The sequence below is a fragment of the Saimiri boliviensis genome, chromosome 5, assembly GCF_048565385.1.
Source record: "Saimiri boliviensis isolate mSaiBol1 chromosome 5, mSaiBol1.pri, whole genome shotgun sequence".
Classification (NCBI taxonomy): Eukaryota; Metazoa; Chordata; class Mammalia; order Primates; family Cebidae; genus Saimiri; species Saimiri boliviensis.
Window position 1 is genome coordinate 998,306 of NC_133453.1, and position 12,756 is coordinate 1,011,061.

General features: G+C 49.1%; 1 protein-coding gene across 6 annotated transcripts in view; it reads right to left on the reverse strand.

Annotated features, from left to right (window-relative positions):
• Positions 1–12,756, reverse strand: part of SNED1 (sushi, nidogen and EGF like domains 1) — an 89,756-nt gene that overhangs the window by 38,837 nt on the left and 38,163 nt on the right. For all 6 annotated transcript variants that reach the window (XM_074398734.1, XM_074398733.1, XM_039469739.2 and 3 more), the window contains 7 exons: positions 12,406–12,519; positions 12,183–12,296; positions 4,314–4,439; positions 3,148–3,252; positions 2,779–2,892; positions 2,014–2,130; positions 154–270 (listed from right to left, as the gene is read on the reverse strand). In XM_074398734.1, the coding sequence (XP_074254835.1) occupies positions 154–270; positions 2,014–2,130; positions 2,779–2,892; positions 3,148–3,252; positions 4,314–4,439; positions 12,183–12,296; positions 12,406–12,519 (807 nt within the window). The remainder of the gene's footprint in view (positions 1–153; positions 271–2,013; positions 2,131–2,778; positions 2,893–3,147; positions 3,253–4,313; positions 4,440–12,182; positions 12,297–12,405; positions 12,520–12,756) is intronic.

Sequence of the window (12,756 nt, forward strand, 5' to 3'; positions counted from 1 at the left end):
ACAGCCCACCACCCCCCAGGTTCCCCAACCTCCCAGAGCTGGGGCCTGTTCATGAGAAGCGGAACCGCAGCTGGCGGAGAGGGTGCGTCAGGGGGCCCCAGCTCAGGGCTGGCCAGGCATTCCCGCCCTCCCCACCGCCCCTGGGGGCCGCACCTATCTCACAGTGCCTCCCGGTGAAGCGGTAGGGGCAGCTGCAGTGGTACTCACTGCCCGCCTCCTTGCAGGTGCCCCCGTTCCGGCAGGGCCCTGAGCTGCACAGGTGTGGCCGGGCTGTGTGGAAAGACAGAGAGGCAGATGAATGGGGCCGGGGTCCCACCCGGCAGATCCCCCACATCCTCTTGGCATCTCCTCAGTCCTCTGGTTCCAGTGGGGGCTGGAAGGCCAGGCCTGCTTCTCGGCTGAGCCCCAAGGCCCGGCCACAGCAGGGGCCAAGCAGGAGGCGGGAGGCAGGGTTGGGGCTCGTAGGCTGGAGACCCCAGCTCAGCCTCAGGCCAGCCCTCTGCATGCCTTTCCTCTTCTCTGCCCAGTCTCTGGCAACGGCTGGGCCCTTCCTGGTGGAGAACCAGCTTCACCACTGCAGCGGGAGCAGCACCCCCTCCTTCCTGCCACGGGCACTCCCCATCGGACAGCAAGCGGCTGAGGCTCAGCTGTCGTGACATTGGGGCCACAGCAGTCAATGTGGACTTCTGCGTTTTCTGTACCTGCACTGGCATTGCCATGTTTTCTCTCGGTCCTGACAGTTCCTGGGCCCCCAAGGAGCTCAGCTGCCCAGGCCTGTGCCTGAGGCAAGCACATATTGAAAGCCATCTGCTAAGCCAAGCACATCTGTCCTGGCACCTTGACAACCACACCGTCACAGGGCGGTGAGGAACTCCAAATCCTTGGCCCCCTGGGTGTTCTGAGCGGCAGGAGGGGCCGGCCCCCCGTGCTCACTCCTATCCCCCCAGCCCCTACCCCCAGGGGCTCCCATGCTGCCTGTCCAAGCTCTGGCTGTCCCACTGGAGGACATCCATTCCTGTCCTTTCTGTGCACCTTTTGGGTTCAGAGGTATCTGCACTGGTGGTCTGTGTGCTCGCAAAAGCCGGGACCTGGGAGGAGGGCTGTGCAGTCCCTGGGGTGGGCACAGAACCAGTGGGGCAAGGACACTGGGTACTGGCAGTTTGGCCTAGTTAGGAGGAGTGGGCTCTGGCAGGACACCCCTTGGGTGTGGTGGCCTCCATACCACTGGTGGGTATGAGCTGAGCTAGGGCCAGAGTGGACTCTGGGCAGGGCCCATGAGGGGCCTCAGGGTGGTCCCAGGAGTGTGTTGAGAAAGATGTCAGAGCTTGCAAGGAACCAAGCAGTTGGGGTCTTCTCTTTGGAAAGCTGCTGTGTCTCTGCTGCAGGGGTGTGGGGAGCCGCTGGGTCCACAGCTGAGACTTCGGGGTCTTGCCCTCAGGGACAAGGAGGAGGGCAGGGGAGAAGCCATGGGAAGGCCCCACACCAGTCCAGGCTGTGGGGGTACCTGGGGCCCTGAACCCCCAGAGAGGGTGCCAGGCCACGCCGGGGTCAGCCAGCCCCCTCGGCACTGGCCACTGAGATGCCAGACATGTCTGGGGGTCCTGCACGGAAGGGACAGGCTTGGTGGGCACTGTGCTCACTAAGGAGGGATACTCCTATTTTCGAGCACCTAATTGTAGTAAAAGTCAACATTTTCCATGCTGAATTAGATTGAGCAAAATCCTAAGGAAAATTTTAAAATAAAATTTAAAACAATGATTCTAAAACCTATTTGGAAAAATGCAGAGCAAGCAGGCAACGAACTGTTTTGAGAAGGACAAGGTAATGAGCAGCAGGCCTGGGACTCGTGCAGATCAGAACGGTCCAGGGGCGAGGGGCTCGTCTCGGAGGCGCAGAACCGCGCAGCGCAGCAGGCAAGGTTCCGCCGAGGCCAGCGGCTCCCGGAGACACGGCGCGGGCGCGGCCTGAGGCCCGCGGGCGCTCTCCGAGGTGCTGACGCCCGGCCCGCCCTACCTTTCTCGCAGTGCTTGCCGTGGAACCCGCGCGGGCACTCGCAGGTGTAGGAGTCGTCACGGGCGTCGCAGGAGCCTCCGTTGAAGCAGGGGTCCGAGTCGCAGGGCGATGGCAGCGCTGGGGGCGGGGGGCAGAGGGTGGGCCTGGAGCTCATGCCGCGCCCGTGTGGCGGCCAGAGGTGGGAGGGCACGTTGCCTGCCGGGGTTACCCTGACATCCTGTCTGGAACCAAGGCCGCTTATAATACACTCTGTGGGCATCTTGATTCCTGCGTGGGCTCTGAGCCCCTCCCTGGAATTTCTCTTTTTCTTGATTTTAGCAGAACTCGCCCTTCCCTCTTCCACGAGGTAGCACTGAGCTGTGACACACAAATGCCTTCCTGACATCACTGCCAGCACCACGACATTATTCGACATATTCTATACGATGCAAGTGATAAACCATCTACACACTCACAAACACGCAGCAGTCACGCATTTAACTACACGTGCCTAATCATGTGGCATTAAGTGCTGGGGCTCGGGGAAGACGCCGCATGGTGCTCGTGGACTCAGAGGCCATTTCCACCTGTAAGCCTCCTCCCCTGGGGTGGAGATAACCAGCCCCGTGTTACAGGAAGGCTATTGAGAGAGGCTCGCCCAGGTGCCAGCTCTCCCAGGAGTCGGAGGGAAGCAGGGACTCTGGCCTCTGCCTGCCTCACCCACCACTTTCTCCCTGGCTTCTGTCCCGGCCCCCAGCCCAGCAGGCTCGGCCCTGAGCCACTCACAGTGGCTGGCATTGTGGTCGGTGTGGCAGACGCAGAGGTATCTCCCACCGTGCTCCATGCAGTAGCCCCCATCTGGGCACTGTGTGTTCATGTTGCAGGGCATGGCTGTGATTTCTGGAGAGAAAGGAGGAAGCCCATCCCATAGCCCGCATGTCTCCCGATGGATGTCGAGTCCTTGTCAGGGATGGGGCTTCCCAACACCCAGTGACCCCAACAGGTTCAGGCACTCTTGTGGCCAGGCCCTCCCGGGGTGGGGCTGGAACCACTAGTTCAGAGTCTGGATCTGTGGACCCCAGCCCAAGCCACTGCTCATTTCCTGGTTATGAGGATGCTCAGGGACAGGGCGGGAAGGGTGCCCTGGGCACCTACCAAATTCACAGAGGAGCCCAAAGAATCCCGGGGGACACTGGCAGAGGGTGGTGTTGGTGCCCACGCATCTGCCTCCATTGCGGCACTCGCAGCCACTGGAGGTTCCTGCCACAAAGAGAGGGAGGAGCCTCCCATGTGGGGGCGCAGAAGGATGGCACCCTCGCTCCAGACCTGCCCTGCTGCTGGCCAACTTCCCACACGGATGCAGTGTACACACACTCACGCTTCTTCTCGAGTGCTTCCCACACGGATGCAGTGTACACACACTCACACACTTCTTCTCGGGGTGCTTCCCACACAGATGCAGTGTACACACTCACACACTTCTTCTCGGGGTGCTTCCCACACAGATGCAGTGTACACACACTCACACACTTCTTCTCGGGGTGCTTCCCACACAGATGCAGTGTACACACACTCACACACTTCTTCTCGGGGTGCTTCCCACACAGATGCAGTGTACACACTCACACACACACCTTGGGGCACTTCCCACACAGATGCAGTGTACACACACACACACACTTCTTGGGGCGTTTCCCACACAGATGCAGTGTACACACACACACTTCTTCTCGGGGTGCTTCCCACACAGATGCAGTGTACACACACACACACATTCTTCTCGGGGTGCTTCCCACACAGATGCAGTGTACACACACTCACACACTTCTTGGGGCGTTTCCCACACAGATGCAGTGTACACACACTCACACATTCTTCTCGGGGCACTTCCCACACGGATGCAGTGTACACACACTCACACACTTCTTCTCGGGGCACTTCCCACACAGATGCAGTGTACACACACACACACACACTTCTTCTCGGGGTGCTTCCCACACAGATGCAGTGTACACACTCATACACACACCTTGGGGCACTTCCCACACAGATGCAGTGTACACACACTCACACACTTCTTGGGGCGTTTCCCACACAGATGCAGTGTACACACACTCACACACTTCTCGGGGTGCTTCCCACACAGATGCAGTGTACACACACTCACACACTTCTTGGGGTGCTTCCCACACAGATGCAGTGTACACACACACATATGCTCACATTTCTTCTTGGGTATTCCCTGCATGCACCCACAGGGGGGCCCCGCCTGGGTCTCCTGCCCCAGCCCGAAAACGGCAGCCCTGGCAGCCCAGACGCACTCTCCCTGCAGTCCAGGCCCATGAAGCCTTCGGGGCACTCGCACACGTAGCCCTGGTCCGCGTCCACACAGGTGCCCCCATTGTGGCAGGGGGCCGAGAGGCAGGCGTCGGGAACTGGGTGGTCTCCTGCAAGAAAGACAGTCGTCACCAGCAGCCACACAAGGAGTGTGGGGAGAGTGGTCTCCTCGCCCAGCCCCCGCGGCACCTTTGGGTTTTAACCTTAGTTCTTATTCCCAAGTGGAACTTAAGCCAGAATTTCTGGAAACAGATTTGTAGCCACTCTGCATCCCATGGTGCTCAGGATCTCCCAGTTCCATCCTTGGACTGACAAGCAGCACTGAGCGATCACCCAGGGGCCAGAGGCCTCCACACGTCTGGTCAGGCACCCCTATCAGCGAAGTAATTGGGATTTTCCAGGTATCTTTCTGCTGTTCATCTCTAGTTTAATTTTGCTATGGTCAGAAAACACAATCCTTTTCAATGTACTGGGCCTTATTTATGGCCCACAATGTGGTCTTTGATGGCCATGAACACTTGGGAATAATGTGAGGGCTCTATAAATGCCACGGAGGCCACGCTCATGTCTTCTCCAGCTTTACTGATTTCCTGTCCACACGCTTTGTCCACCACACGCTTTGTCCACCACTGGGAGGAGAGTGCTGAAACCTCCAATAATTAGGGACCTATTTCTCCTTGCAGTTCAGTAGCTCTTCCTTCATGTGAATAGGTGTTAACAAGCATGAGTATATCTACAGTTATGTTTTCTGGAGGTATTGACCCCTTTATCATTATAAAAGGTGCCTCCTCATTCCCAGCGATATTCCTTCATGTTTATTTGATATTAATATAGCCACTGTAGCAATATCTCGATTAGTGCTTACCTAATTTTACTTTTTGGATTTTAAAAGATGTTCAATTTCTTTGTGTGCTTTTAAAATTTCTCTTTGTAAATTAGTATACAGTAAAATTGACTTTGGTTCACTACACCCTTATGCATTTTAACACATACATAATTTGCTTAACCCCCACCACAATCTGGATACAGGACATTCCATCTCCCCGAAAGATTTCTCTGGTCTGTCTCTTCAGAGTCAGAGCTCCTGTTACACCTCAGTCCCTGGTAACTACTGATCTGGTCATCGCTACAGTTTTCTTTGACCAAAAACACCAGTTAGTGGAACCACGCGGAATATAATCTTCGAGACTGGCTTCTCTCACGCATCGTAATACCTCTGAGATCCACCCAAGTTGTCATATATATCAATAATTGGTCCTTTTTATGGCTGAGTAGTATTCCACTGTACAGAGGTTCCACAATTTGCCTATCCATTTATCTTTGGAGTCTGGTGATTATAAACAAATAATATAAACATCTGTGTATAAATTTGTGTGTGAACATAAGTTTTCATCTCTTTAGAGTTAATACCAAGGAATGGGATTGCTGGGTCATATTAGAAGCATATATTAACCTTATAAAAAACCTGCCAAACTGTTTTCAGAGTGGCTGAATGATTTTGCATTTCCACTAAAAATGTGTGAGAGTCCCAGCTGTTCCACATCTACACCAGGTATTATATATACATTTTAAGATGTTCTAATGGGTTTGTTGTGATTTCTCATAGTGGCTTTTATTTGCATTTCACTAATGGCTGATATTAATGACAAGAATATCTTTTCATCCGTTTATTCCCCTCCACATATGTATCTTTTGTGGCCAAGTGTCCGTTCGAGTCTTTTGTCCATTTTTTAAATTGAGTTGTTTTCGCACAGTTGAGATTTGAGAATTCTTGATGTATTCTGGTCACAGGTCCTTTGCTGGGTATGAGTTCTGCAAACATTTTCTCCTGGTCTGTAGCTTGCCTTTTTATTCTTTTAACCATGTCTTTCACAAAGCAAAAGTTTTAAATTTTGATGAAGTCTAATTTATCTGTGTGTGTGTGTGTGTTTTAATCAATCATGCTTTTGCTGTCTTATCTAAGAAGACTTTGCCTAAGACTAGGTCATAAATATTTTTTTTTGGCCTATATTTTCTTCTAAAAATGTTGTAGTTTTATGTTTTTATGGTCTATGATCCATTTTGACTTAATCTTTGTATAAGGTGTGAAGTTTAAGTTGGGGGTCATTTTTTAAAATAAGGATATCTAATTGTTTCAAATCCATTTGTTGAAAAGATTATCCTTTCTCTGTTGGATTGCTTTTAAATCATTTTCAAAAATTAACTGGCCATATTTGTGTGGGTCTAATTCTGGATTTTCTCTTCTGTTTCTCTGATCCATATGTCTGTCCCTTTGCCAATATCACACTGAACTGATCACTGTGGCTTTATAGTGAATCTTAACACCCAGTAGTGTGATTCCTCAAAATTTATTCATCAAAATTGTTTTGGCTTTCTAAATTTTTTCTTTCCATATAAATTTTAGAACCAGTTTGTCTATATTTACAAAAGATTCTGCTGAGACCTCCGTTGGAATCATGTTAAATGTATAAATCAATTTAGAGAGCACTGCCACATTTACTATGTTGAGTCTTCTAATCCATGAACATGGTATGTCTATTTATTTACTTGATCTTGATTTCCTTCATCAGCTCTTTGTGGTTTTTCAGCATACAAATTCTCTAATGCTTTATTAGATTTATTCTAAAGTCTTCCAACTTCAGAGGAGCTATTATAAATGGTATTGTCTATAAAATTTTGGATCAGATGACAGATTCCTCCAACTTGGGGGGGGGGACTCAGAAGTTCATAAATAACTTTATGGAGTTACTGTCCCAAGATTCACCCTCCATAGTCTCCCGAGTCCTTCCCAGTTTTCTGGGGCTACCTTTTTTCATCCTCTGGCAAGAAAGCTGGGCTTTTATTTCCGTACCTTACCACTTATTCATAATGATGGCGTTCATTGCTGGGGTCAAGCGATGGGACAACAGAGAAAGGGAAAAACAACAGCAACGGGGAAAACAATACCCAATGCCTTTGAAACCACAGCGCCTCCAGCTGGAGAGAAAGCTTTCCCTCCCTCACGGTTTAAAGACACCTGAGGGTTCCCCAACTTCTGCACTGTCAGCCCTGCTTCTTAAGCCTGACTAGAGGACTTCTCTGGAGCATTCTTCTTGTCCATGTAGATGCTCACTTCTGGTTTTGAGGTGTCTTTGAGTCCAGGCTGGGGGGATACCAGAGCAAAAAACAAAAAATGGTAAACTCACCACTGGTTTGGTGGTACTTCGAAGCTTGGTCTTCTTCCCCAATCCACCTGCTACTATTTACTTTTCAGAGTCCTCTGATAGCTACTCCATGCATTCTGTCCAGGAGTTTAGCTGTATTCAGTGGGCGAGAGACAGGGGTAGAGTGTGCTTACTCTATCTTTCTCAGAACCAGAAATCCACTCTATTACTTTAAAATTATCTGTGTCTTTATACTTAGAGTGGGTTCTTGTGATAGTATGTAGTTGGGTATTGCTTTTCAATTTAGTTTGACAATCTTTGCCTTTTGTTCATATGTTTAATCATTTTCATTTTAATGTAACTACCAATATGACTAGAAGGGACCTGTCACCTTGCTGTTGGTTTTAATTTGTCCCACTTCTTTCTTTTTTCCTCTTTTCTTGCCTTCTGGATCGAGTATTTGTAGGATTCAATTTCTTTTTTTTTTTTTTTTTTTGAGACGGAGTTTCGCTCTTGTTACCCAGGCTGGAGTGCAATGGCGCGATCTCAGCTCACCGCAACCTCCGCCTCCTGGGTTCAGGCAATTCTCCTGCCTCAGCCTCCTGAGTAGCTGGGATTACAGGCACGTGCCACCATGCCCAGCTAATTTTTTGCACCTTTAGTAGAGACGGGGTTTCACCATGTTGACCAGGATGGTCTCGATCTCTTGACCTCATGATCCACCCGCCTCGGCCTCCCAAAGTGCTGGGATTACAGGCTTGAGCCACCGCGCCCGGCCCGTAGGATTCAATTTCTACCTCCACAGTTGGTTTACTGGTCATAATTCTTTTATTTATTTATTTATTTATTTATTTATTTATTTATTTTTTTTTTGAGACAGAGTTTCGCTCTTGTTACCCAGGCTGGAGTGCAATGGCGCGATCTCGGCTCACCGCAACCTCCGCCTCCTGGGTTCAGGCAATTCTCCTGCCTCAGCCTCCTGAGTAGCTGGGATTACAGGCACGTGCCACTGTGCCCAGCTAATTTTTTGTATTTTTAGTAGAGACGGGGTCTCACCATGTTGACCAGGATGGTCTCGATCTCTCGACCTCGTGATCCACCCGCCTCGGCCTCCCAAAGTGCTGGGATTACAAGCTTGAGCCACCGCGCCCGGCCCATAATTCTTTATTATATTATTTTTCACTTGTTGTTCTAGGGTTTACAACGTGTATCTTTTACTTACAGCCTAACTTCAAACAATATTATACCACTTTATATAATATAGGGACCTTACAATACTACCCTTCCGTTTTCTCCTATCTTTTATGTCGGGGTTGGTAAACTATAACTCACAGACCAAATCTTGCCTTCCATCAATTTTTAAAAGGACAGATTTATTGGAACATTGGAACACAGCCATACCTATTCATTTGTGTATTGTCTACGGCAGGCTGCTTTCACACTACAATGGTAGAGTTGAATTGTGATAGGGACCACATGGCTCACAAAGCCAGAAGTATTTACTCTCTGGCCCTTTAACAGAAAAAGTTTGCACACCTTGGTTTATGTTATTGGTGTCATCTATTTTATTTCTACATATGTTATAAGCTTCATTATTTTACTTTAAAAATTATCTTTAAAGAGATTAAAGTCTTCAACCCACATAGTAATCATTTTTAACAGTCTTCATCCCTCTGCATAGATCCAGATTTTCCTTTGGTACCAGTTTTTCTTCTTCTGTCTAAATAATAACTTTTTTTTTTGTAATGTAGGTATGCTGGTGATGAATGCTCTTTACTTTTGTTTGAAGAAGTCTTTATTTCAGCTTAATATTTGAAATATAGTTTTGCTGGTAATATAGTATATTAGGTTGGTGGTTTTTTCTTTCAGTACTTTAAAGGTGTTACTCCAGTGTCTCCTGGTTTGCATTGTTTTTTGATGAGAAATCTGTGGTCATTCTTGTTTCTCTGTATGTAATGTGGCTTTTTCCTCTGGCTGTTTTTAAGATTTTTATCATTAGTTTTCAGCAATTTGATTATGGTATGGCTTTGTGTGGTTTTCTTCATGTTTTTCTTGGAAATGTGGGTTTTAGTTTTCACCAAATTTGGAAAATGTTTGCGTATCATTTCTTCACATCCTTTTTCTGCAATATTCCTCTCCACACCCAACTCCATCCTCCTCCTCAGACTCCAGATACATGGCTCCTCGGTGGCTTAACTCTGTTCTGCAGGTTCCCAAGATCTCTTCTCTTTATTTCAGTCTTATTCTCTCTGTGACACACACTGAATTGTTTCTGTTTCACTGTTCGGGTTCACTGATCTTTCCTTCTGCAATACCTAACCTGCTGTAAATACTATTTAGTGTATTTTAAACATTCAGATATCTTTTTCATCTCTACAAGTTTTAAAATATACCTCTACTTCCCATTAGTTTTTTCCCCTCAACAATCTTGAGTATATGGAGCATATTCATCATAGATAAACATTCGTATCTGCTAATTTGATCATTGTTGTCATTTCTGATGCCTATTTCTATTGATCTACTTTTCTCCTGGCTGTTGAGTTACATTTTACTTCTAATAATTTTTAACTGAGTATTTGGATTCTGTTATATTACTGATATACTCCTGTTAAGGAGTGTAGGATTTTATTCTGACACATAGCTAAGTGACTTAGGATTCACCTGGTCCTTCTAAAGCTTTCTTTAAGACTTGTCATATGCAGGTCTACATTAGTTTTTAGTTCAGCATTTACTTATCCCCGTGACTAAAGTGACACCCAATGAGAGCTCTACACGATCAATTCCCAGCCCCGTTTCAGTTCCAGGAATTGTTTGATTAACTGCCTATGGTGCTTCTTTCCCAGCCTGTGGATTTCACCCTGAGTCAGGAAATACTGAGCTGAGGTTCAAGGAGATCTCCTCTTGATCTCACATGCCCTCCTGCCTCAGGAGCACCCTTTTCTCTGGTATTCTGCCCCACAAACTGCACCCATTGAACTAGGATCTAAGTCTCCTCAATTCGGAGGGACTGCCGGATTCTCAATTCCTCCTCCTGGCATAGCGGCCTGAAAACTGCCCCCGGGCAGAATCTAGGCCAACTGCAGGGCTGACCTCATTTGAGTCCCTTTTCTCCGGGATGACAGGCTTGCGCTGTCTGTTGTCCAATGGCTGAAAAATGGGTTTCCCAAGCTTTGCCTGTTTCTAGATGTTGAGAGTAAGAGGGAAATTCCCAGAGCAGTGAATTCTCGCTGGCCAGAAGGAGAAGACGACAAAGTCTTTCTTACGGTGTCCAATTTTTGGCCAACTTCCTGTCAGACCTGATTAGATTATCAGCGTTTGTGCCTTGTAACACAGTCAGCAAAAGAGTCAGGCAATTGTTTCTTTCTTTCCTTTTCTTGTTCTTTTTTTCACTATCCACCTGGAGATAGCTTTCCTTTCCTTCCCTTTTCTTTCTTTCTTTTTTTTGAGACCGCATCTTACTCATTCTGTCACCCAGGCTGGAGTGCAGTGGTGCGATCTCAGCTCACTACAACCTCTGCCTCCCTGGTTCAAGCAATTCTCTAGCCTCGACCTCCCGAGTAGCTGAGATTATAGGCGTGCACCACCATGCCCAGCTAACTTTTGCATTTTTAGTACAGATGGGGTTCCACCATGTTGGCCAGGCTGGTCTTGAACTCCTGACCTTAAGTGATGCACCTGCCTCAGCCCTTTCCCAAAGTGCTGGGATTACAGGTGTGAGCCACTGTGCCTGGCCAGTCTATTGTTTCTTATTATCCACTTCTACTTCTGTACAAAACATGGTATATTTGCAAAAATCTTTTGAAATCGCTTATCTGTTTCCTGACATGAATTTAGTGAAATACACTGACATTTAGGTAACAATCTGGGCAAAGTGAGCTGTGACACGAACAGTGACTTTAAAACAGCCTAACAGGTGAGGCTGCCTCCTCCCGCCTGCCCTGCAGAGCACCACACTCCCCTCAGGACGCACCCTGGCTTCCCATGCACTTGGCGAAGACTGGTAGAGGGCCCATGACCCTTTGTGTCTTATGGGTAAAATATAATTTCCTCCTCAATTTTTAAACTAAAAATAACCTGAATAGTTTAACTTTAGCATCTCCCTGGAGAGAAGCTGGCATGTGGGTGAGCCTCGGGAGGCTGTGTCCACAGAGGCTGGCATGTGGGTGAGCCTCGGGAGGCAGGTGTGACTATCACACATAAAAGCCCTGCTTTATACTGTGGGCTGTAATCTTTAGTTGGCCTTTTAATTCCTCTAACAGGTCACAACTAGCAATTAGAAAACAGAATAAAAAACAGTAGATTTCAGCACATGTAGTAAAGGCCAGTTTTCTTTCTGATTCCCATGACTTTCCCTCGTGGGGTGAGGATTCGAGAGTAGGAAAGAAAGATGTGAAAAAGCTGAGAATCACCCAGGCTGGAAGAGGAGGCTTGGGAACTGTCATCCCTCCCAGCATTTCACAGATGGGAACCCAGGCCCAGAGATGGGGAGAGGCTGCTCAGCATCACACAGCACACTGGCGACAGAGCGTCCATCTTTTGCTTCCTATTTTCCCTGCAGTTCGTGGATGAGCGGGAAGCGTTGGGGAGTGGGAATAGGGCAGAGGCAGGTGTGGGTGAGTCAGACGCGAGGCAGGAAGGGAGTAGCTACGGTGTGTTCACCACACAAGGCCGCCACCGCCCATGGTGGGCAGTGGGCACCTGGCCAGTTACCTGTCTCACAGTGAGGTCCCGTGAAGGGCTCTGCACACAAGCAGGTGTAATTCCCCACGAGGTCGACACAGGAGCCTCCGTTCAGGCAGGGCCCAGAGCTGCAGTCATCCACATCTGAGGGGCAGCAGAGGCGGGGGCTTGGCTTGAGCCAGGCCACGACCACCCTGTGCCCAGCACCTGGTCTCCAGCAGGAGCCCCTTCCAACCCGAGGGCAGCCACTCACCTGTCTCGCAGGCAGCTCCGGTGTATCCAGCCTGGCACGCGCACACCGCAGAGCCCCTCTCCACCCGGCACTGGCCACCATTGTGACACTCTTTGGTGTCACAGGGGGACTGGGCTAGAGTGAAGAGGTGTAGACGGGACACTGGGCTGCCAGCTATGGTCACCTGATGGGACAGAAACCCCTGGGACGTACACTGAGCCCCACTCCCGACTGGCCTGCAGGGCGGGGGGCCTGGCGGGCAGGTTCCTGAGGGGCGGCAGACAAGGAAGAGGCCTGGCCAGGCAGCCCGGACTGGCCACCTGAAGCGCCATCTGAACTGGGTCTAATTCAGCAAATGGGATGGAGGGAGGG